We start from the raw sequence: 27,240 nt of genomic DNA on the forward strand, positions 1-27,240 counted from the left end.
AATATGCCTTGTTTAGAATGTGCAACTTCAATTCCGAGAAAATACTTTAGTCTCCCCAAGTCTTTTATCTCAAATTCTCTGGCAAGGCAGTTTTTCAATACTTCCTTCTCCTTTTTATCATTCCCAGTAACGATTATATCATCCACATAGACTAATAGTGCAGTAACTCCCCCTGAGGTTGTGTGTTTGATAAACAATGTGTGGTCACCTTAACTTTGCTTGTAACCTGTACTTAGCATTACCTTCGTAAACCTTCCAAACCATGCTCTCGAAGATTGTTTGAGATCATATAGTGCTTTCTTCAACCGACAAACTTTGTTCCCTTTAATGCCTTCTCCAAAACCCGGTGGAATGTCGATGTATATCTCTTCTTCTAGATCACCATGGAGAAACACATTTTTTACATCAAACTGTTGCAAATTCCAATTATAGTTAGCAGCCAACGACAGTAACACCCTTACTGTATTCATTTTAGTTACTGGGGCAAAAGTCTCCTGATAATCTACCCCATAAGTCTGTGTATATCCCTTGGCTACCAGGCGTGCTTTGTACCTTTCTAATGACCCATCAGATTTGTACGTAATTGTGAACACCCATTTACAACCTACCGTCTTCTTGTTTCTTGGTAGATCCACAACTTCCCATGTGTAGTTTTTTTCTAATGCCTCAATTTCCACTCTCATGGCTTCTCTCCACTCCTTATTAGAAAGTGCCTCGGCTAGAGTATTAGGAATTGGAATGGTGTTAAGGCTGGCTAGAAAACTTTTATGGGATTTAGAGAATCTTTGGAATGATACATATTTGGCTAAAGCGTACAATGTGCGTTTGGTACATTCTCTGGTTCCTTTTCTCAGTGCAATAGGTAGGTCATACTCATACTCAGACTATGAAGATGTAGGTTCAAGTTCTGAGCATCCCTCAGTTCTAGGATTAGGAGTTGAATCTTGGACTTGCACAGGTTGAGGATCTGGATTTTTCCTCCTAGAGTAAACCTGCATATATCTCACATTATCATGCACATCATTCGTGGGGTTAACAGTGTCCGAATTTGGTTCAATGATCGGGTTGTTTGACTCTTGTTGAGACTCGAGAATGTGGGGCTCAGAGGAATGTGACTCAGAGGGATGTGATTCTTGACGATTGAATGTCTGTGAGGAGGGTAATACATCTAGGGAGAGTAGATTCGAGGTCTTATCTTCCATTAATGAGGGCTCCCCCTGAAGATAAGATTGAGTGAAAAAAGATTTTCCTTCCTCAAATGTGACATCAATGGAGGTGTAGAATTTTCTGGTGGCTGGATGATAACATTTATAACCTTTCTGAGTTGGGGAATATCCCAAGAAGACACACCTGATTGCTCGTGGGTCTAATTTTCCCTTATTATGGACATGAACAAAGGCAGTGCAGCCAAAAATTCTTGGTGTGAGATTATTTGAGGCTCGAATATCAGGGTAAAATTGAGAAAGGACTTGTATTGGGCTTCGGTTGTCAAGAACTTTAGATGGTAGTCTATTTATGGTGTAGGCAGCAGTAAGGACAGCTTCCCCCCAATATTGTTTTGGCACCTGATTTTGAAAGAGAAAGGCTCGGGTGGTTTGCAAAAGATGGCCATTTTTTCTCTCAGCTACCCCATTCTGTTGGGGAGTGTTAACACAGGAGGATTCATGCACAATGCCTTCTTTCTGAAAAAATGGGGACAATTTCTGATTAAAATAATCTATAGCATTATCAGATTGAAACCTTTTAATTCTCACACCAAACTGAGTTTGGACCATGTTATGAAAGTTGGGAAGAATCGTACCCACATCAGATTTAGACTTAAGGAGAAAAATCCATGTGACCCTAGTGCAATCATCAATAAAGGTGACGAACCATCTGGAACCAGTAATGTTGGGAATTTAGAAGGGCCCCATATATCCGAATGAATCAAATAAAAAGGAGTTGAAGATCTTTTATTGCTGATTGGGAAAAAAACCATTTTGTGCTTAGCAAGTTCACAAACATCACAATGAAAGGTTTCAACATCAATTCCTTTAAACAAGGAAGGAAGCATTGTTTTTAAAATAGGAAATGAAGGATGACCAAAACGGAAATGATGACGCCACATTAAATCTTTATTGGAGGTAGATAAGAATGACTCGTGTGTGACATGCATAACAGTGTGAGATGATTTGCTGGTTGCTTCAAGGCAGTAGAGTCCATCTCTTTCCTTAGCAAGTCCAATCTTCTTCCCCGAGACCTGGTCCTGAAATACACAGTAAGAAGGGAAGAACACAACAATGCAGTTCACATCCTGGGTGAGTTTATGTATAGAGATAAGGCTAGTGGATAACTTAGGAACATGAAGCACATTTTTAAGTAATAGGGATGGAGTAATTTGAATATTCCCAATCCCTGCCACTGTGGTGAAAGAACCATCAGCAATAGAAATTTTTCTATTACTAGGACAGGGTGTATAGGTGAGAAAATGTAGTGAAGCGGGTGTCATGTGGTCAGTAGCTCCAGAATCAAGAATCCATGGAAAAACACTAGCCGAGGCATGTAATCCTAGAGATAAAGACTCACCTGAGAGAGCAAGAGAGGTAGAACCACTTCCTGGTTTCAAGGATTTCAAGAAGCACCTTAGCCCTTTCAATTTCTTCATCATTAAATGGTCCCTGACTTGAGTGTTCTTGCTGCGGGGTTGTGGAGACATTATGGGCCTGTTGAACTCCTTTTGAAACTCCTCGATTTCCCGTTCCTTGCTGGATGTGGGAGGTTTCCCATGAAGTTTCCAGCACCGATCTTTCGTGTGTTTGGGCTTCTTGCAATAGGTGCACCAGAAGTTATCGTTAGAGTCACAGGTGGTTGTCACGAGCCAAGTTGTGATTGTTCTCACCCTTTGAACCACTGTAACTTCCTCCCCTTGCCACCATGGCTGAGCCTTCAGGATCTTTAGGCTCAAGCATGATTCCACGATGGCTTTCCTCAGCTCTGACAAGGGCTATGACTTCATTCAATGGAGGCACTTCTTCTTTGCCAAGAATTTGTATTCAGACCTGATCAAGTTCAGCATTCAGTCCGACCAAAAAATCATACACCCTATCTCTTTCAATAAAATTCTTCAAGATCACAGCATCATCTGCGCACTTTGTCTCAAGAACCCGATAATGATCAAGCTCATGCCATACATTTTGTAGCAGATTTGCATACTCTGTGACACTTATGCTCCCTTGTTTGGCCGCCACAGTCTTCACTTTGACCTCATAGACACGAGCAGCGTCATGGGCTTTGGAATAGGTTTGTGGTACAACATCCCAAATAGCCTTTGCAGAGGAAAGAAACATACAAGTATTACTGATCCCGGGTGTCATTGAACTCCACAACCATGACATAATCATGGAGTCCTCTTCGTCCCAAGCATCAAAATTTGGCTCGCCCAACCTTGGTCCTGTTCTAAGGAGGTGACTAATTTTTCCTTTTCCCTTCAAATAGGTACGCACTAGTTGTGACCACTTCAAGTAATTCTGGCCATTCAGTCTATATGTTGCCTGAATATTCTGCAAATCACTAGTGTGAGGATGAGAATTTGTTGCTCCTTCATCGGTTTGGACGGGACCACTTGTTGCAGTCATGTCAGACATTGTTAATGGAGGAAAAATAAGGCCAGCAGGAAAGGTGAATAAAGGAACACTTCTGGTTATAGATCAGCACTGAAGGCCAGAAGAGAAAAACACAAAAAACTAGCAATGAAGGCCGAAAAAATCTCAAGGTTACAAACCTAGAGCCCTGATACCATGTTTTGGAATGGTAGAATACTGATATGTTTCATTCTATTGCCAATGGGCATATTTATACAGTAAGTTGCTGCAATAAATAGAAAGAAAGAAAAATAGAAAGAAAGAAAAAATAGAAAGAAAAGAAAATAGAAAGAAGAGAAAATAGAAAGTACAAAAGTAGAAAGAAAAAACTTTCTAAATCAATCCTTCCACAATCCTAGGAATATATACAATTCTATTTTCAGATCTGAACCAGTAACCCCACGTTTTCCAACAGCCATCATCCCCTCTTTCAGTTCCTATTGAGGACCCCATTCTACTTGTACCAGTTGTGACCTAGTCTTTGCCTCCAGTGCAGCTACCTGCGGGACAACCACCTATCCGGAAAGTGTATACACATCGTCAGGCACCAGCTCTTCCACCAGCTTCGTCATTGTCAACAAATCTGGCAATTGTTACCACCCTAGTCCCAACCCCAATTTCTGACCTCGATCTTCCTATTGCTTTGTGGAAAGGTAAACGCAGTTGCACTCTCCACCCCATTTCCAATTATGTTTCTGTATCTCACCTTTCAGCTTCCCACCCCCAGTTTGTTTCTATGTTATCCTCTGTCTCTATTCCCAAAGATGTCCAAGAAGCCCTCGCTTCTCCAAGGTGGCTCCAAGCAATGAAAGAAGAACTCTCGGCCCAAACTCGTACTCATACGTGGGACCTCACCACTCTTCCGCTTGGTAAGCATGTTGTAGGCTGTAAGTGGGTGTACACGGTTAAATACTTACCTGATGGAAGTGTTGAACGGTTGAAAGCTCGGTTAGTTGCCAAAGGTTATTCACAACTGTATGGTATTGATTATACAAACACCTTTTCTCTGGTTGCCAAAATTGGATCAGTTCGTGTTTTGATTTTTCTTGCTACTATGTTTGGTTGGCCCTTGTTTCAGCTTGACATCAAGAATGCTTTTTTGCATGGTGATCTCCTTGAGGAGGTGTACATGGAGCAACCCCCAGGGTTTGTTGCTCAAGGGGAGGGTGAGAAGGTATGTAGACTCAAGAAGGCTATTTATGGACTTAAACAATCTCCTCATGCATGGTTTGGGAGATTTAGTGAAGTGGTGAAGAAGTTTGGAATGAAACAGTGTCAGGTTGACCATTCCGTATTCAACTATGAATTAAATGTTGGGAAGATTCTCTTGGTGGTATATGTAGATGACATTGTTATCACAGGCAGTGACAGACTAGGGATTGACAGGTTGAAGACTTACTTGCATGATCACTTCCAGACAAAGGATGTTGGCAAATTAAGATACTCCCTAGGGATAGAGGTAGCGAGGTCCAATAATGGTATTAATCTGTGCTAGAGGAAATATGTTCTTGATTTGCTAGAAGAAACATGGTTGTTGGGTGCCAGACTAGCTGAAACACCCATGGAACCGAATGTTGAGTTGGGTAGTGATATAGGTGAAGAGTTTGAGGATCCGGGAAGGTAAAAAAGGTTGGTGGGTAAGCTTAATTACCTAACCATCACTCGACTTGATATCTCATTTGCCGTCAGTGTAGTGAGTCAGTTTATGCAGAATCCTTGAATTCCACATTGGGAGGCAGTCCTAAGGATTGTGCGGTATTTGAAGGGAGCTCCAGGTCGTGGTTTGTTATATAAGAGTGGAGGAAGTTTTGAGATAGAGGGATACACGAATACTGATTGGGCAGGTTCCATATCTGATAGAAGGTCCATTACAGGGTATTGCACGTTTCTTGGTGGGAACTTAGTAACATGGAAATGTAAGAAGCAGACAGTGGTAGCAAGAAGTAGTGCAAAGGATGAATATAGGGCTATGACAAACACAACATGCGAACTAGTGTGGTTAAAGCATCTCCTAGAGGAGATGGGATACTCGATTGACACTCCTATGAAGCTATACTGTGATAATCAAGCTATAGTTCATATCTCCTCTAATCTAGTGTTTTATGGACAAAGCATATAGAAGTAGATTGCCACTTCGTACGTGAGAAAGTACTTAGTGGAGTGATAAGTACAACATGTGTGAACACAGGAAATCAATGGGCAGATCTGTTTACCAAAGGGTTGAATCGGGGAAGAGTGGACTACATATGTAACAAGCTAGGACTATATGACATATACTCACCAGCTTGAGGAGGAGTGTTAGAGATGGTTGTAGAAGGTTAGTATAGTCCTTTTATGTTTAGTTATATATGAGTTGTTCAGCTGATGTGGCTCTCACTTAAGTGAGGGCACAATGGTAATTCTTGTATGAAGAATATAAATAAAAGAAGGGCCGACTAGAGAAGATTGATTTTTCTCTCTAGCTCGGCAGAGACTTTTTGTCCTTCTCTTCTTCTTCTTCTCCTTCTTCTCCCTCTTCTCCTCTTCTTTCTTCTGTTCTGAACTTATACGAACATTTAATCTGAGTTTTATCAACCCCCATCAAAGTTGTGCTTTGATCCCAAAGGAGAAGGGGGAACAGGAGAAGGTCCAAGTATTCTCACATTGAAATTTGAGACATCCAATTCCTCCAAGAGTCAAAGCTTCTTGTCAGATTTCAATGTCATCAAATCTTGATTTGCAATCATCTAGAACACTAAAGCATCTTGTGTCTAGACATCTGCATGATAAGAAAATAGAGGATGGAAGCATGAAACTTCTAGTGGTGTGAAATTGCTTAGATTCTCGTACTCTATTGAAGGTTGGGTGAGAAATCAAATCAGTGGTAGAGGCTATAAACACAAGAATCTTTCTTTTCTGCTGATTTTTAAGAACTTGGAAGGAGAAAAATAAGACATGTTCACAGAGAAGAATGCTTATATCACCAATAAGGTGGGGTGGAGGTGAGAGACAAGAGATAAGTATGGTATTCAAATTATTGATTTATCTGGAAGCTTAGAAATCAGTAGCAAGTAGTAAGATTGACTCTAAACTTAATAACTATAATTTTTAATGCTAATTACTATTCTCTTTATCATACTTTTTTCATCAGCAACATAAATCAATCATTCAACCTACTTTTTTCTTAAATTCACCATGCAGCCCAGTTTTCGTATTGTCAAACATCCTGAAAAGCCTTATTGATTTTCCTTTAACACAAGGCTTTAAAATTTGCACATATTCATCTACTTGTTTCCTGGGTTTTTAAATGATTTATTTCAACCATTGTAAACCTAGAGCTAACATTGAATTTTTCGGTGTAAATTTGCTCATTATTGTGACTTCAAAGGACAAAACTTGGTTTCCCTAAAATATATTGGGTTATCCCATAGATTTCCTAAAATCAAGGATTAAAGTATCGACATCGAGTATCATATCGGATAGCTTAGATACGGATATGGATATGCTTTGAAAACGCATGGATACAGACATAAGATATGAAAATGTTTGGATACTCTAGGGAAATGCATACGAATCACATAAATATGCTAATAACACTAAATCTAAAGCTGAATTAACTATTGTTGACAGGTGTATTATATGTATTGTACACAGGTTTAGTACCCGCTGAATTAACTATTGTTCACTTCCTAAGAATGTGGTAGAAGCTCTCTCAGTACCAGAATGGACAAAGGCCATGAAGAAAGAAATTGATGCTCTTCATAAGAATGGCACGTGGGAACTTGTTTATCTCCCTAAGGGAAAGGATCCAGTTGGGTGTAAATGGGTGTTCACTGTTAAGCATGGGGCTAATGGAATCGTGGAGAGGTATAAAGCTCGTTTAATGGCAAAGGGTTTTACTCAAGTATATGGAGTTGATTATGCAGAAACCTTTGCCCCTGTTGCCAAAATGAACTCTATTAGAGTCATTTTATCTCTTGCTGCCAATCTGAATTGGGATCTACATCAGCTTGACATCAAGAATGCCTTCTTGAATGGTGACCTTGAAGAGGAAGTTTATATGGTTCAACCCCCCAGTTTTTTGGCTCAAGGAAGTGAACAAAAGGTGTGCAAGTTGAAGAAGTCTTTATATGGGCTAAAGCAATCACCAAGAGCTTGGTTCAACAGATTTCATACTGCAGCTCAGCAGAGGGGATACAAGCAATGTCAGTCAAATCACACACTGTTTGTAAAAAGAGTAGAAGGTAAAATGGCTGCCCTAATAGTATATGTGGATGACATAATTGTTATTGGTGACTAGAATGATGAAATTCAAAGTTTGAAGGACTTCCTTGCCACTCAGTTCGAAGTGAAAGATTTAGGACCCGCCAAATACTTCCTTGGAATTGAAGTTGCCCGATCAAAAAAGGGTATCTTAATCTCTCAAAGGAAATATGTCCTAGATTTGCTTAAGGACACTGGAAAGATTGGGGCTAAACCAGCTGACTCTCCCATTGACCCCAACCATAAGTTAAGTGACAGTCAAGGTGAACCTCTTAAGGATGTGAAGCAATTTCAGAGGCTTGTAGGGAGATTGTTGTACCTCTCTATGACTCGTCCAGACATAGCATATGCTGTTGGTGTCCTCAGCCAGTTCATGCATGCACCTAGGTTCACTCATCTTGAAGCAGCGGAAAAAATACTGCGGTATCTTAAGAAGTTCCCGGGTGTTGGCTTATTATTCCAGAAACATGGACATTTGAAAGTTGAAATTTTCATAGATGCGGATTGGACTGGATCTCAAAGTGACAAAAGGTCTACTAGTAGTTACTGCACCTTTGTAGGAGGGAACCTTGTTACTTGGAGGAGTAAGAAGCAAACCGTGGTAGCTAGATCCAGTGCTGAAGCTGAGTACCGTGCAATGGCACACGGAGTAGCTGAAGGTATGTGGATAAAGAATTTATTGGGAGAGTTGGGTTTTCCAGTTGATAAACCCATGACTCTACTCTGTGACAACAAGGCAGATATAAATATCGCTGCCAACTCGGTACTACATGATAGAACAAAGCACATTGAAATTGACAAGCACTTTATCAGAGAGAAAATCATCACAGGCGAAGTATGCACTCCATACATCAGCTCTGAAGACCAACTAGCAGACATCTTTACAAAAGGTCTAAACCATTCCAGACACCAAGGTCTATGTGACGAGTTGGGCATGAGGGGAGTGTTGACAGGTGTATTATATGTACTATATATAGGTTTAGTACCCGTAGGGGTATTTTTGTAATTTTTTAGACCTATTGTGTTGTACGGCCAGTATAGTATAAATACAATGCTTCACTCAACTGAAGTTGTTCTTTTGAGGCCTTAACTCAGTTGCCTCTTCTTCTTCTTCTTCTTCTTCTTCTTCTTCTTCTTCTTCTCTTGCTCACCAACTATGAATGATGTATAAATACATGAGTGAAGGGATAGGAAATCCATCACATGGACGCCCAAGATTGCGGAATAAAGGGGGCGAATTTCAAAAATTTTTCTCTCCCTTCAACTGGGAATCGAATTCCCTATTTAGAAAATCATATTTTCAAGGATCATTCTTGAACCATAAACTGAACCAGATCTGAACCAAAAGGAGGAGAGAGATAATACCTGATACAGAGAAATAGTATCTCTCAATGGAGGTGTTCATGCCTAAGGTAGAAACCAAAATCTGCTCCCACTGAAGATGGTGCAGTGCAAGGTGGAGCAGAATCAGCAGTGTCCTTCCTAAGAACTTGATTATTCCCAAGAATCACCTGGATGGAATGTGAATACAACTCCTACCAATCTTTTCTCCAAAAGATTGGAATCAAGATCCAATCTTGATTTCTCCCAAACAATGGAGATCGAACTGCTATAGGCGGCGGCTGCAGGAAGGAGGTGGATAGAAAGAATTTGCAGGGTGTAGAATTCTCTCCTCTGTGATCTCAGCTATGAAGACAAGACTGTAATCTGAAGAGCTATACTCAAAGTAGCAAGGAGGAGAAGAGAACCACAGAACTGAAGAGAATGTCGAACTATTCTATCCAGTCGACCAGTCCTTTATTTATAGATGAATATGGTACAAGGTACAAGAAATTACTGGGATGCCCCTGATTAGTGATGGGACACCCAGATGACTTAAATCATTAAACAGGATTAGGCCCAAGCCCATTAACACAAACCCAATTACAAGATAAGTTAAACATAAGAATGGGCTAATAAGAACTCTTATCAGCCAAACATCACTCTAACATTCTAACACACCCTCAAGCTAAGCATGAATATCAATCATGTTTAGCTTGCCAAGTATGTCCCTGAACTTCGTTGATGCCAGCCCTTTAGTTAATACATCTGCAATCTGCATCTCTGATGGAGTATAAGGCACACAAAGTTCTCCTGAAATAATTCTCTCTCTGACAAAGTGTCGATCAATTTCAATATGTTTTGTCCTGTCATGCTGCACAAGATTGTTGGCAATGTTGATAGCAGCTTTATTATCACAATACAGCTTGAGAGGACCCTCAATCTTGATACCAAGCTCATTAAGGAGAGTCCTGAGCCATAAGAGTTCAGCAACCCCGTGTGCCATAGCCCGGTATTCTGCTTTTGCACTTGATCTAGCCACAACATTCTACTTCTTACTACGCCATGTGACTAGGTTTCCTCCCAAGAATGTACAGTAACCTGAGGTTGATTTTCTGTCTCCAACGGACCCAGCCCAATCAGCATCAGTGTAGGCTTCAATTTCAAGTCTACTGTTTTTTCTGAATAGAATTCCTTTCCCTGGGCAAGTTTTCAAGTATCTGAGGATTCTTTCCACTGCTCTCATATGAGGGGCCTTTGGTGAGTGCATGAATTGACTGACAACATGCACTGCATAGGCAATATCTGGCCGAGTAAGGGATAAGTATATCAATTTTCCTACCAACTTTTGGTACCTTTCCTTATCACAGTATTCCTCACCCATTGATTCTTGTAATCCATGGCTTGGTTCTATTGGAGTGTCTGCTGGCCTGCACCCCATCATGCCTGTTTTTTCTAGGAGATCTAGCACATACTTTCTTTGACATATGTAGATTCCTTCTCTTGATCTAGCAACTTCGATTCCAAGAAAGTATCTCAGATTTCCCAGGTCTTTGATCTCAAATTCTGAAGCTAAGAACTCCTTCAGCCTCTTCATCTCTTTCACATCATTTCTAATAATCACCATATCATCCACATACACAATGAGTGTTGTAAGTTTGTCATCCTGTCTCCTTGTAAACAATGTATGATCTGCACTGCTCTGAGTGTACCCTACTTTCTTCATGGCCAAACAAAGTCTCTCAAACCATGCCCGGGGAGATTGCTTCAAACCATATAATGCTTTCCTTAGTTTACATACCTTCTTTCCAACATCATATCCAAGTGAGGGTTCCATGAATACTTCTTCATGAAGATCACCATTTAGGAAGGCATTCTTCACATCCAGCTGATGAAGTTCCCAAGAGAATTTTGCTGCTAGTGACAGTAGAACCCTGATTGTGTTGAGCTTTGCTACTGGGGCAAAGGTTTCCTTGTAGTCAATTCCTTCCTTTTGTGTAAATCCCTTTGCCACAAGTCTGGCCTTGTACCTCTCAATTGACCCATCTTCCCTGTGCTTTAATGTGAATACCCACTTGCACCCAACAGTGCCTTTCCCTTCTAGCAGGTCCACCAATTCCCATGTCCTTGCTTTCATTAGGGCTTTCATCTCCTCATTCATGGCTTCTTTCCACCTCGGATCAGATGCCGCCTCTGAATACCTGGAAGGGACACATACAGAGGAAAGGGCAGACACAAAGGAATGATAAGCAGGGGATAAGTGTGAGTAAGAAACATAATCGGCTATGGGATGCCAAGTGGTACAAGAACGAACAGGCTTACGAAGAGCAATAGGAAGATCCAAATCTGAATTGAGTGAATCAGAATTACCTTGGATTGCAGAGACAGATTGATCTGAGTTCAACTGGTTGCAATCATGAGGTTGAGGGGCCTTCTTCCTTCTACTGTATGTAAGTATCTCTTTTTCTTGTTTATTGGAACCTTCAGGAGCATCAGCCGAATCTGGAGAAGCAACTGGCACAGTGGAAGTCTCACTAGGTTGACCCGGAATGTTACAGCTAGTAGTAGTGGAAGGTGATAAAATGGGAACAAAAAAGAAGGGAGAATGAGAATCCTCTTCCAACCCACTACTCTCCCCGTGAAGAGGATTCTGAGAAGACTGGAAATAGGGTTGAGACTCAAAAAAGACTACATCCCCAGTGACATATTTTTTCTTGGAGACAGGATCATAACACTTATACCCCTTCTACGTAGGAGAGTACCCCAAAAATATTCCCTTTGTAGCCTTAGGATCCAGCTTGGTCTTCTTTGGATCTTTCACATGTATGAAGCATGTACAACCAAAAACCCGCGGGGGAAGAGGAAATTCTGGAAGAGTGGGACACAAAACAGAGAAAGGGGTCTTCATACCCAGTACCTTAGATGGCATCCGATTTATCAGGTAATATGCAGTAAGAACAGCTTGAGACCAATATTGCTTGGGCACATTGTGCTGGAAAAGAAGGGCTCGAGCTGTCTCCAATAGATGCCTGTTCTTGCGCTCAGCAACCCCATTTTGCTAAGGGGTGTAAGCACATGATGATTGATGTAACATGCCTGCATCTTCCATGAATGAGTTCAGGGATCTTTCAAAGTATTCAGCTGCATTGTCTAAACGGAATTGCTTGATCTTTTTATCAAATTGTGTTTCAACCATCTTGCAAAACATCATAGTTATCCGGGGAACTTCTTCACGTCCTTTCAACAGATAAATCCAAGTGCACCGAGAATAATGGTCAATAAAACTGATAAAGTAACGGAAGCCATCAATGGAAACAATGGGTGAAGGACCCCAAACATCAGAATGAACCAAATCAAAAGGGGCTTGAATTTCATTACTAGAAATTGGATACATTGATCTACATTGTTTTGACATTTGACACACATCACAAATTAAACTCTGACTCAGAATGCCCTTACATAATTTGGGAAACAACATTGCTAAGGAAGAAAAAGACAAATGACCTAGCCTAGCATGCCACAGGTGCAGCCTAGCTATTGACTCCACACTTTCCAGACTAGTAGTAAAAGCTTGCAAGGCTGAGCTGACATCTTCATCAAAATAGTAGAGGCCCCCATACTCATGACCACTCCCAATCGTTCTCCTCATCAATTTGTCCTGGAAGACACAATGAGAAGGAAAGAAAGTTATACTACAGTTCAAGTTTTTTGTAAGCTTTGAACAGACAACAGATTTGAGGTAAGACTAGGAACATGTAGGACTGATTTAAGAGAGAGATCCTTGCTTAGGTCAACCACCCCCTTTCCAGAGATGGTGGAGAGGGACCCATCGGCTACTCTCATCTTATCCTGGCCAGACAATAGATGATATGTGGAGAATAAGGAGGACATATGTGTCATATGGTCAGTGACTCCTGAATCAATCACCCAAGAGGTAGAATTAATGGAACTAGATGCACTAAATGCAGAGGTTGTACTTGATTTGGCAAGAGAGGTGGAAGCTAAAGAATTGTTCTTCAGACGGGCTAATGCCCGGCTGAGAACCTCTACCTCACTAGCTGTGAAGCCCAAAGTACTTGGTCCCGAGGAGTCGGCAGCCTGCCTTGCGGTGAAAGATGACACTGTCTGAATACTCTGTGAGTTGTCACTACTGTTGTTGGTGGCAGGATTCCCACTTGCTGTGTGGCCCTTATGTTGCCTTTTGTCCTTTCTCAGAGAAGCTGGCTTCAGATGAGGGTACAGGACCCAACATTTCTCCTTTGTGTGTTTCTCACCACCACAATGTGTACACTTGAGGGACTTCTTGTCTGAAAATCCATTCCCCTTAGTGGAGACTAAGGCTGAATGTTCTCCAGGTAGCTCTGTTGACTGTGTCTGGAAGTCAACTTGCATCTCCTTTCTCCTTACTTCTTCATTCCTCACCAGGTAGTAGACATGGTGAAGCTCAGGTAATTCATCTCTCCCTAGAATCTGTGACCTTATACCTTCATATACAGGGTCAAGACCCGCCAGAAACTTGAAGGCTCTGCCCTCCTCAATCTGCTTATCATGCCTCCTCTTATCATTAGCATTTTCCCAATCCAAGATCAAATGGTGGTCAAGCTCTTCCCAGAGGCCTTCCAGTGTTGCAAAGTAGGTTGCCACGGACATGTCTCCTTGCCTTAGGGCTGCAATGTCTTGGTTCAGCCTGTAGATTCTAGCATTGTTCTTTTTCTGGCCATATGTCTTAGATACTTTCTCCCAAATTTTAGCAGCTGTGGGGAAATGATGAATAGTTCTGGCCACCCTAGGAGTCATAGAGGCCAGCAACCAAGACATGACTGTGGCATTTTCCTTGCGCCACACGGTGTATTCAGGACTGCCAATTTCTGGTTGTTTCTTGTCTCCATCCAAATAGCCTGTGAGGTCACGAGAGGTAATGAACAGCATTGCTGAGACAGACCACTCTTTGAAGTTATACTCATCTAGCAGCACACTTGTAATCTGCAAGCTGTGCAGATTAGGGTTTTCCAGGTTTGAGGACCTTGTAACAGGTCTGTTATCTCTAGAGGAAACTTCACCGAATAGTGAGGACATCCTGACTTCAGTCCAAGAGTTGTTCACAGTACTATAGGTGATTCTGTTAAGAACTGGCCAAATTGGTCACTGTGTTCACAGTACGGGTACAGTAGCAAGTAGAGGTTTGTAACTGAACCAGTTCACAGTGTTGGTAAAAGTTTAAGGCTGCAACTGTGTGGTGCAAAAGTTGCCGCAGTTCTGGTAAAAGGTAAAGGTCTGTAACTGAGGTTGAAGAAGCTAAGTCTTTACCACTTGTTCTGATGCACCAAGACTGCAACCGAAGTTGAAGGAGCTAAGTCTTTACCACTTGTTCTACACAAGTCTTGCTGGAGCACGAAGCTGCAACTGTAGAGGAAGTTCTCCCCCTTTCGGCTAGTGCTAGGACTGCTGAATCAGCCCTCAACCAGGTTTGTCCTATACAGACCTCTCTTAGTAGCCCAATAGCTACTACTTGCTGGTGTAATCTAGTATGACATCTACTTCTGGGTCTTACTTCCCTTGAGTCCTACAACCAAGAGAAACCCTAGGTTCGAACTTGCTTTACTCTCTTACACTCCTAGGTCTTCACTGCAGCAACCCAGAAAAGGAAGAGAGAAGAGGAAAGGACAGCAAGAGAAAAGAGTGCGCCTGCTGAAACCAGGAAGGAGCTAATGCTCTGATACCATGTAATCTGAAGAGCTATACTCGAAGTAGCAAGGAGGAGAAGAGAACCACAGAACTGAAGAGAATGTTGAACTGTTCTATCCAGTCGACCAGTCCTTTATTTATAGATGAATATGGTACAAGGTACAAGAAATTACTGGGATGCCCCTGATTAGTGATGGGACACCCAGATGACTTAAATCATTAAACAGGATTAGGCCCAAGCCCATTAACACAAGCCCAGTTACAAGATAAGTTAAACATAAGAATGGGCTAATAAGAACTCTTATCAGCCAAACATCACTCTAACATTCTAACAAAGACTTGAGTCTGTTGGATGTTCTGTCTAAAGGCTGCTGCCCCCCTCTTCCTTTTATAGACTTAAAGGGATCAACTCCTAATCCCATTAGGAGTTGCTAACCCAAATCATATCTGGATTAGACGTCCCTTTAAGATAAGGGATAATCCTTATCTATCTGTAGATTAGATCAGCCAGCTCCTAATCTAATTAGGAAGTTTCCAAATCTAAATCTCATTTAGATCTTGGACTCTCTGAGTGGATAGGGTGTGGGCCCAATCCTATCAGCTGATCTTATCTCAGAATTTGCCCCTTAAAGACTAATCAAATTAGCCCAGTTCAAAATGGGCTTAAGGCCCATTTAGGGTTATGTATTCATTAAGCCTTCCAAACTATTGCCCAGTTGGGCTTCCTTGTATGGCGTGGGATCCAAACATTGATCTACACATCAGCCACATGGGTTCAGCCCAGCCTTTGTTACAAGGCCTGGCCAAATACACTATTATGGACAGTGCACCCCTTGAAACCCATCAGATGGGCTCTATGGGCCCAATACTTACCCTAAGTGGTCCCTGGGCCAAGCCACCTTGTAACACCCAGGGACTGTGGGCAAATGCAAGATTAGCCCATCAGGTATTATCCTCAATGGCCTTACACTTAACCTCTCAGCCCATAATAATCATACACTGCCCGACAAGAGAGGACCTCTCCCTCGGCTGCAAGGAACAGTGTTGCACTCTCTCAAGTATGGATCCCGGGAATTAAAACCTTTTGCAAACATTTCGAAACCATAATATATATACTTTTATATCTCATATAAAATATATTTTGCAAAACAAATCTCAACGATTGAAATCGGCTGCTGGCAGTCTTGGTTTCCATTAGTGAGAGTGCATCCCCGATCATTACCTTTGTCCGACAAAGGGGCTGATCCTGTCACTATGATCACCCACTCAGATGAATTCTCAGACTGTCCCAACATACCCAGGTTTTGACCCCCGCTAAGGATCTCACTGATTGGTACATCAAAGACAGCCTAATCCGACACCTAGTGCAGTGTCATAATCGAGTCTAGGGGTCGGGTGTAACTTTCAAGTTTTGCCCATCAATCTCCAAGGTTCAGGGCAATACTAGAAATCTGGTCCAGTTCAAAGATTCAATTAATCCCACACTGTATGTGCCTAGGGTCTCACCCTGGTAGCTGAGACAAGCCACCCCAACCGACTTGGTGGCACCACAGTGTCAGCCTTGTCAGGATAGGTCTCCCCATACCGACCCACTGGCCGTGAACATTCTAAACTAACACGAGTCTCATTAAGTGTCCAGTTTAAGGGTATTACACAGAAACATACCAAAGAAACATGAATCAAATATGCACTTTTATTCATTTACAATAAACTCATAAAGTATATCATTTTGATTGAAACTAAGGGCATACAAAACTGTCTAACAATGAGAAATGCACACTTTAATAGGTTATATGAAGAGAAACATTACAGTCAACAATATCGGAACTCTAGAATATGTACATATCATACAATAATTATCACTCTATTTCGGTTTTTATAATTATAATTTTCAGTTTATATTAATTTTTGGGATTTTTTTATTTAGTATTTTTATATAAATAATCTCTATTTTTTAAAATAATAAATATGTTTTCATTTTTAGCATACAATTGTTTATTTTACATATAATTTTAAAATAAAACATATACATCATTTAAGGTGGATAAAATAAATTATTTTTATAATTTTCAGTTTTTATTAAAAATTTAGGGAAAATTAACTCTTAAATCATTTAGTTCAGTTTTTATAATTATATTTTACAATTTTTATTAATTTTTTTGGGAAATTTTATTTATTTAGTATTTTTATATAAATAATAACTCAATTTTTTCAAATAATAAATATGTTTTCATTTTAAACATATAATTTATATGTAAAATAAAATATATAAAACATTTAAGATAAATAAAATTAATTAATTTTATAATTTTCAATTTTTCTTAAACTTTGGGAAAAATTAAATCTTAAATCAAGGTTTGAATATGTCATCAAATTAGGGTCCGATATGCCTCTATATCGATGAGTATTGAGTCGTATCCACTGATACAGTGGCGCATCGTGCTGATACACACGACTAACAGGATATACATAGAGTCGTAGTGTATCTTGTGCCAATGAGCATGGATACGGGACCGAGGCATATCGTATCGATACTTTAATCCTTGCCTAAAATAAAAGTGGTTGGAGATCAAAGTAGGAAAGCATATATATTGTCAATAACCATTAGAACACTTAAGATAAGTGTAGTTGTCAAGATTATACATATCCAGGAATTACTAAAACATTAGAAGACATGACCAAATGCAGTTCCTTTGTAATAATTACAAGTTCATTTATCATTTAAGTGTAAAGTATGGTATTTAGTTTTCTCAGATAACAAAGTATGGTCCTTTCTCGTTATCCTTTCTTTTTCAGTTTTCTCAGATAACAAAGAATTGCCTTAATTGGTTTGAGAGCATAATATTTCACCATATGCTTATATGCACATCAAAACCAAACTGACCATTACTTAGGAATGTAGAGCTCCCATACCACTTGAAGAGTTCCCACGACCTTGGAAGTTTGGATCATCACAAACAATTGCATCAGGTCCCCATGCAAGCTTGCCACCAAAAATATTCCAAACCCCATTTGGACTCTGAAATCAATAAATACCTGCAACATGAGTGTTGCTCAAGTGGATAATGGAAAGTAATTTCTGTCAGTTGCATCTTGACAACATGGCAACACCTTCAATTACCATGATTTCCTTGGTCAAGTTATCCCATGCAACAACTTCTTTGACAAAGCAATATAGAAAAATTATATCACCATAAAGGGCAACCCTATGCACAAGTCCCACCAATGCGGGGTCTGGGGAAGGACAGGTGTATGCAGCCTTACCCCTGAACATACAGAGAGGCTGTTTCCAAGAAACTGACAGCACAGTGCACTTGTTTAAGTGCATAGCCTATTCAGATCAAAATAGGGCTGCAACTTGGGCAGGCTCAGGTTGAGCATTTGTTAAAGTGTACATTCTTCAAGTCGGGTACCCAACTTGCATCCTTAGCTCAAAAATATAACAAAAGAGCTGCAAAAACCCATGTGGACCCCAGTTTTCTACAACTATAAGTGGTAGAATGACAGCACACACCAAGTCATGTTTATCAAAATAATTAATGCTTTATCATCATGGTATCCACAAAGTTAAAGTTCTACACCGAAACCCAAAAAAACATTTTCTTACCTGTTTATGTGCACATCGATGATTTAAAACAGCATCCCCGAGGACCTGTGAAAACATAATATTATTAAATTTCCTAAATTGACCAAGAAACCTATAAAGCATTAGAAAATTTTATGATATAACCAAAGTATCAACAGAAAGACCAACATGCATATCTTATACTCTTAGTTTGTACTGGAAAACACAAGGCACAATCAGATGTTTAACTTATAAGCAAGACACAGGTATCAAAATTTCAGCCTCCCCATTTTCTTGTACCACATCAGGTAAAGAATCATTTCATATATATAAGTTGACAACAGATTAACAGATCATGAATTATCTTAGGAGTTAGGAAAGGAGGGGGGAAGGGCAAATATTAACTCCCAAACCAGACCCATAAAGAAGCAATTGCTATGACACACTGTTAAAACATTTCAGAAAACAATTTGGTGTTTAAGACAAGAAATGGTGTTGCAACTCTGCATGAAGAGATCAAAAAAATCTTATTAATCTCAATTAGTGAAAATAAATACTTTTTCCATAGTGGAGGAGCCAGCATAGTTAGTCTCATGGAAAGTATAGACAAAAATGACTTCCAAATCTGACAAAAACAGAGAATGATACAAAAGTTTCACCACCTTCAAGTAAGTTTCTTTTCATTAGAAGTTCTATGCATCTAATTTAAAAGTTCATAGGTAAGCCTTGTTATGCTTCAAGTTTAAAGCATTAAATCCATGCAGATCCATTCCAACAAAATGTATTTACAGTGATGATAAGTTTGAGACACTGAAGCAACAACAACGTGACTCGTGACATCAGATAATTTTCAGAATTTTCCTAATACCTGATAAACAGAAACATCTATAACAGATAAATATGGATAAATTGAATCATGCTTATCATGTTTCTAATCCTTGCATAAAATTTATGAAAGTTTAGAGAGTGCACCATTAATCAGCTCTGGATAAAAGAATAAGCTTTTTAAATCCGAACTTCAATTCTAATAAGATAATCACCTTAGCTCTATTTTACTAAGTATATATAGCATGATGAACAAATGCTCATAACCATACCAGAAGATCTTGAGCATGCATTTCCTCTATACAATGTTTGAGCTCCTCCTCAGAACCATAAGCTGAGTTCAAGTTGTAGAGATCAAAAGGCATGTAACCTGCAGCATGTTTAACCCAGGTTCTGCTTCCTTATACCATAGGCATATAACATACAGTGATACTATTCTTGAAGACTTGGAACATAATAACATTAGATGGGCAATATAAAGTATAAAGAACAATAAATACCATAAACCCAGGTGAGTTCTGTTTCCTTGTACTAATCACAGAGTAGTATCAAAGAATAAATGAGAAAAACATAAAATAACTCATCAATGTTTATAATGTATCTTACATCATTGAAAGCAAAAAAGGGAATGATAGAAATTGAAGAGAGACCCATGATATTTTAAAGATACATGGAGAATTGGAAACTGTAGGTCACACCTTGAGGAGCAATGGATTCTGTTGGTGGTGGAAACCAGACTGCAGTTATCCCACACTGAGACAAATCAGCAGCTTTAGGAGCTAGCTCCACATACCACCTCTTCCTCCAGCTTTCCCAGTTAAAACCTTGAAACTTCACACAGAAAATATCAAAATCTAGAAAAAAGGTGAAAAATAAAAGCTATAATTATAACTGCACAGACTAAATCCTCTTTTTCCCAAATGGGACTTCAGGATAAGTCCTCCCTCAGCCTCAAGTGAGGGCTGACCTTAACCACTCATGTAACAAGTATTTTGGTAGTTTCTTCATAAACACAACAGATCCTTGTGAATATAATAAAAGAAAGAGATTGAAGAAGGAAGATATACTTTTGCAGTTTTTATTAATAACCCAAACATCAATATCCTCTTGCTTGGCCAGTTCAGAGATCAACATCATTAAATTCCAAAAGTAGCATGCTACCTTTATTGCTAACATTCTAATACCTGATAGTACCAAGAAAAAACATTCTAATATCTGATAGTAGTCTAACTTAGAAAGTTCCCATCCATGTTTTCATCTTTTTGTTATCCAACTAAGCTCCAGAAACATAGTTCAGATCAAATAACTTCTCAGGAAAGACCCTCTCCTGTTGGCTAGGAGAGATCTCTTGATAGCTGTAACCTGTGCTTCTATTTTGGTTTTTTTCTCTATGTCGTTTCTTGGCTTGAGGGAACCTCTCTCTCTTTCCTTTTAATTTTAATATGAAGTTAATGTTACTAAAAAAAGAGCAAGAGACTACTCTGGGAGGAAAGGGTATTAACATAGTTTATAATTTTGTTGAAATTCCATGAAATTTGGGGAAATTTTTAATTTTGTTTTGCTGAAACAAAATCAAAATCTTGAATTTTGGTTTATGAAATTTCAGACAAAATCAACAAATTTCAGTGAAAATTTTGAATAATTAAATAATTTTTCATCCCAAGTTAATAAAATGACAAAAGAATGCTAAATTTTGTAAAATTTTTATTTGTTATAGATGTCTTTCAGAGGATATTAAGGAAAATGATGAAAAATAGAAATTTCAGATATTATAATCGGAATCCGGCATGTCTCATGGAGTCCAACTTGGCAAGATGAAACAAGGACTAATAGATGCATCTATAGAAAAATATAAACTATTAAAATAACCCACGTTTTGTTGAGTTTCAACATTATAAGCCTATAGAACAAAGTTTAAAATGTTACTCAACAACATTTTATAGGAAAAATGGCATTCATTGTGAACATTAGTTGTTCGTATATATTGAATAAGCAAGAAGAAAAGAAAAAGTTCCATAGAAGTGTTCTTAATGAACTGATGGAGAGTCCAAGTCCAGTGTATGTCCAACACAGACACTTTGTTTAGAAGAGCCCATGTCCCATGCAACACTGATTAGAGGATATTATATAGGAAAAAATTTCCAGAAACTTAGTTCAGATCAAATGATTTCTCAAGGAGGAACAAATATTGTCATAGTTAATAGTTTTTTTTTTTCAAATTTCACGAAACTTGGAGAAGTTCCATTGGAACTTTGGTAATATTCAAGTAAAAGTTTAATCCCAAGTTAATAAAATGATAAAAATATTAAAATTGTGATTTTTTTTTATTTTCTATTGATGTCTTTCATATGAATTTCAGTTTTAGAGGATACTATTTAGAAGAAAATGTAATAAAATATAATACAAGTTGTTTTAAAAATAATATGTATAATAAAATATTGCACACAATTTTGGTGAAATAGCCAATAGTTCAATAAATTTTGTTTCCTTACCTAAATGAAATACCAAACTTTTGGCTATTTAAAAACCATGGACATTAGTTATTCTTGAAATGCACAATCTTTAAATTATTTGGTGTAGCAGGTAGCAACCAGAGGGGTTACAACAGTATGGTTAGAGTGCAATTATACGTTAAGTTTATAGAAGTGCATTATTTTACCATTTTTCTCAGTTTGAATATATTTGACTAGAAGTGGTGTAAACAGGAACCTAATACACACAAAAAAAAAAAAAAAAAAAAAACAAAGTAATCAACCTATCTATTCTATAGAAGGGGGGAAGAGAACGGAAGGAGGAATATAGGTATTTATTGTACTGGAATTAGAAGCTTAAATACCTCTCCCACCACATCCCTCTAGATCTTAGAATTGTAAGGCTTAACACAATTCGTTAACAAAGACAACAGCAACTACAAAAGGAAACAAATGCTCCATTTTCTTTAGTCATTTTGAGGAATATTGATGTGCAATATTTAGCATATGTTTATGGGTAATAATACTGAGATATAATGAACCATGTTGCAATGAAAAGAAAAGTCCACTAACAATTCTATGCTTCACTCAATAACTTGCCCTGTAATAAATCTAGAAGCATAAAGATGTCTAGCTTTTGACTCTGAACAACATCGCTAAACCTTCAGTGTTTGGTTTGACATTATATATCAACAAGTAGTATAATTACATCATTCCCTAATTGTATGAGGTAAGAAAATACTCACCACAATATCACGTCCAGTCCCAGTACCAGGCTCTGCATTGAAATCCATATCAAGTTTTACACATTCATTAATCTTATTTAGGAACCTATACTAGGAATGAAAAGAAGTAAACTAACCAAATTTTGCTTGTTCAGGAGTCCTTTGCTGCAAAGTTTTCCGCTTCAGAGCATGTTCTAATGCCTTCCGTTTCTTCTCTATGATCTCTTTCTCAAGTACATGTTCAATCAATGCATCCCCCTCTTTTGGCTTTTCTTGAGCAATAGACCAAACTGCATCAGGTTTAGGCAACTTCACATACACAGAATCTGTTGTTAAAGCTTCAGATATATTAATTTTCCTAGGTGGAAACTTGGGACAGATGGTTCGGATTCTGCGGGCCATCCATTCAGGTATTTCTCTTCTAGGACCATCACTCAATAGTTTCCATTTAACTGAAACATCATCAGTCAAAATATCTATCCGTCCACCATTAACCATGTAAACTACATCTTCATCCTCCTTGTCACTTGATCTTTCCTTTTGCAACAACAACTCTGCCATTTCAGCTTTCTGTCTCCACACCTTTGATGCAGCTTCAGATGCCTTCAATGATCTATACAGAGCTTCACATCTTCTGGCATAGGCTTCATCTTTTGAACGTGCAGTTTCCTTGGCTGCTTCAATCGTGGCCTTGATAGACTCCGATTCGAGTTTAAAAGCCTTGGAAATAGCTTTCTTCTTCTTTGCTGAATCTTTCTTCATTTTTTCAAGTAATGATTTTGTTTCCTCCTCCTGCTGAAAAGATTTTTCCCTGGTCAATTCCTGAAGATCAAGCAGGGCTTTCTCTGCTGCACTGGCTTGGAGTTCAGATGCCTTTACTCGTTCTCGAGCCTGTTTTAACTCTGACTTCAATCTATCAACCTCATTCCTAGCAATCAATAGCTGAGTTTCCAAATCATTAACATCATCTTGTAGTTTAATATTCTGGGATCGGATGGCAGCAATTTGATCAACTGGGCTTAGCCCATCTGACAGAGCTTCCACTGCTCTTCTTGCATGATCACCAGCTTGTTCTGCAGCAGTCAGAGATTTTTCTATTGCATCTTTTGATTGTTCTACAACAGACAAGATGATACCTTCAGTGGCATTCCTTATTTGTTCTTCAATCTTATATGCTGCTTCAGCAGCAGATGTTTCTGCTGCAGAAACTCTAAGCCGTACATCTTCTAATATGTGAGAAGTAGCCTGGTGAAAAGAAATCACTGCTAACTTCTCCACTTGCACAGCAAGTTCAACAGCATCTTGTTTTGCAAAGACCAGTTTAGATTCCAAGGCAAACTTTTCTTCTACTGATTCCTGCAGCTTTTGATTTTGATTGAACATGGATTTAGCTGCTTCAAGTTCAGCAACAGCGAGTTCCTTGTCATGCTTTATAGTTGTCACATACTCCTGTTCTTTTACTTTAGAGCTGGCCAACTCTTCAAGTAACTGGTCTCTCTCTTTATCAATGGATTCCAGTATTCCACGAGCCTCAGACAGAGCAGTTCTAATTCCCAAGGGCTCATTTCCATCAACCTCCAATATTTCATTTCTACCTGAAGGAAAACCTTCCTCATCTTCAGCAATGCCCATATAAGTGTCACGGGAATCTCCCTGTCATAGAATTTGATAGTCCATCACGCAATCAGGTTTCGCTTATTCCCTTCAGATCTTGTAAACATAAATTTATGAAGAAAAAGGACCGCATGGCAGAAGGAAGAGAATTAATGCATGTGCATGCATACCCTGCTTGAGAAAACCATAATCCTTGATGAACCAAGCTGACCCTCTACAGATGAACAACTTCTGAAAAAATAAAAATAAAAATAAATCCACTTGTAAATCAAAATTAACCTCACAAAATTTAACAAAGTTCGGAAGATGGGAAATAGCTGGGGCCGACTTCTACCTTTTGGTGTTGGAAGTACTTCTGGAGGTTAAAGGGTGCCATCTCAGATAGACACCTGCGCCACGACCCCGGACTTTACCTGAAGCAAAGGAAGACACCGGAATGGTGTACTAGGCCGGACAACTAAACCCATTTACACCTGCTGATGAATCACAGTTTCAGACTTGTGGTGTCCAGATTCTCATTTCTATCGTGAAAGTATAAGAAACAGTAAGGAGGACAATAACTATAACTACTTAAAATAAAAGGAAACAATGACCTTAAAATAGAAATTTATTTTTAATGGTTAATTTACTAAATGAGGAATTGAAAGACAACTGAAAATGAGTTAAGGAAATATGCATAAAATAGAAAGGACAACTAACTAAAAAAATCTGATAATGATCAATGAACTCCATATTGTACGGATACAAATCTGAAACTCCAAATTGATAAAAATGATCGTAAAAATTCACAAAATTTGATTAAAAATAAGCTATTTATTTAGTACAACCAAACTTGAAGCTGGTATGAACTCCTATGCCTGATACAAAACATTAAATAAAGAGAAAACTGTCAAAAAGAAGCACAATTTGAAGACGGTATATTACTATCCATCAAATAGCTTCGACCAAAAGAAAGAGACGTGCAACAACTAATCAAACTTACGCCTTAAGTCTCACGTAAATTGCAAAGAAGAAATCTTCGAAACACGTCGTTAACACGAGGGAAAAAATAGAGATCAACAATAAAAAGCAAGGATCCAGCCTTAACATAAAAGGAATCTCCTAATGAGATGATAGCAGTAACGATCAGAGCATAGGAATACCGCCATTGATGGAGAACAAATAAGGATAAATTTTGAAACGGAATCAGAGACAAATCTAACCTGATTCAGATGCTGAACTCTTTCAGTGCAGTTTACAGAAGAACTCCATTAAATATTTTTAATTTTTACGTAATACATTAGCTTAGGCTTCAATCACACGTTGCAAATGCCATTTTCCAGAGGTAATTTGGCCGGATTCTGGCATTCAGCTGAGAACATGATGGCAAATTTGTAATTTTGCCGTATTCAATTGATTCGGCGGAAAATGCTCATATTTTTTATGCAGACCATGCTCTATCTAGTGAGTACCCATCCTAGGTGGACCCTAAATCTTAACACGTGGCATGTTACATGGACCGTAGATCAGACTTAGCAGTTAAGTGGAGACCGTTAAATGGAACCTAAATCTTAGCACGTGGCATGTTAAATGGACCTTAGGCCAGACTTAGCAGTTAAATGAACAATAAATCTTAGCATGTGGCATCAATGTTTTAAAAATTGATTCGGAGGCCAAATCAGAGGAATCATGGGTCACAGGTTCGATTGGCCAGGTCAAACGGTTCAAACCATGCCATATTATTTTAATTTGAGGTCAAAAATATTTTAATTTTTAAAATATTTTAATTTATTTTAGAAATAAATAATATATATATATATTTTAGATATGTTATATGTATTATTTTATATTTAATTTTTATTTATAAAAATATTAAAAATTATAATTTGAGGTCAAAAAAGGAATTTTTTTCAAAAATAACAGGGCAAGGCACCTATGATTCCTTGAAACGCATAAATCTCGAAAAATTGAAAAAAAAATCATTCCAATTGAATATTAGAGTGCAAAGTTATTAACTCTAAAAATTTATATACATTAAATACACAATCCACGATCCAATCACTAAGTCAAATAAATCAGCAATTTTTTACTATCTAATGGGTATTAATTAAACTAAACCCAAAATCCTAACTAGGTGATAATTCGAAGTATTCGACCAACCGGGTAACGGCGGGTTAAAAACATTGTATGGCATATTAAATGGACCTTAGACCAGGTTTAGCAGTCACATGCTGCAACAGTTACAACTCCCAACAACCTTACCCCTCCAAAAGACAAAATATGAAAATACCACATGCTCTGTGCAAGGCCTTGTTTGTATGCAGCGCAAATCTAAAGATTCTTAATTGCATACAAAATTTTGTACTCGGTTTAGATTTGCATTTATTTGATTTTTCAATATTATTGAAACTTTTACCTAATGTAAATTTGCATGTTTTGTCTCGTTGCATTCTGACAGAATGAATTTGCATTTTTGTCTCGTTGCATTCTGACAGAATAAATTTGCACAAAAAACAATCAAATTTTATACATCTTTTTGTCTTGATTCTCTTTCATGTATAGTGGGGAGTGGGGATTGTCTCAAACCTTCTCCCAATTCCCAACAAATAATTCTTTTTCGGTTATATACCTATATCATTTTACTTTCAACTCTTTTTGGGTTACATCATTTTACTTTCTCTTTTGTTTCTAACAAATAAACAAAACCAAGACTTCCCCTATATTCACATTAATGTTTTCGTTTGCATCGTAAACAAATAGAGCCTAAGAGTGTATATTTGGATTGAACTGAGGGGTGGCTCAATTGGTAATTGGTTTTTTAGTTGATTGGCTCATGTGAATTCCATTCTTAAAATCACCGACTTTGGGGAAGTAGTTATTAGTGTGGTGCGTATCGCCAAAAGGTGTATATTTGGACCAAGTAAATTCAAATCTAACCCAAAAATGTCATGTTAGATTGTATCAGGGTTGAAAATATATATAATCAATAAGTGACTTTTGAGTTAGTGCTCAGGTTTTAAGCGAGAAAGTTTTGATTGCAAGGATTAAAGTATCGATACGATATATATCCTATTCGTATCTATGGTCATGGATATAGAATACGCCACGATTGGGTACGTATTCCATGAATCGTATATATGAATATAGTTTGATACGTATAGATACAGAAGCGTATTCGTGCCTAGCTTGATAAA

General features: G+C 38.5%; 1 protein-coding gene across 1 annotated transcript in view; it reads right to left on the reverse strand.

Annotated features, from left to right (window-relative positions):
• Positions 1-24,588, reverse strand: part of LOC148854458 (uncharacterized) — a 59,180-nt gene extending 34,592 nt beyond the window's left edge. Inside the window, 8 exon segments of the mRNA XM_088982714.1 lie at positions 17,781-17,886; positions 18,475-18,519; positions 19,530-19,627; positions 19,956-20,088; positions 22,475-22,506; positions 22,591-24,106; positions 24,238-24,298; positions 24,402-24,588. Of these exon segments, the coding sequence (XP_088838840.1) occupies positions 17,781-17,886; positions 18,475-18,519; positions 19,530-19,627; positions 19,956-20,088; positions 22,475-22,506; positions 22,591-24,106; positions 24,238-24,255 (1,948 nt within the window). The 5' untranslated portion in view covers positions 24,256-24,298; positions 24,402-24,588.
• Between the last annotated feature and the right edge of the window lie 2,652 nt (positions 24,589-27,240).

Source organism: Nelumbo lutea, chromosome 4 (assembly GCF_056320005.1).
Source record: "Nelumbo lutea isolate HS-2025 chromosome 4, American lotus-T2T, whole genome shotgun sequence".
Taxonomy (NCBI): domain Eukaryota; kingdom Viridiplantae; phylum Streptophyta; class Magnoliopsida; order Proteales; family Nelumbonaceae; genus Nelumbo; species Nelumbo lutea.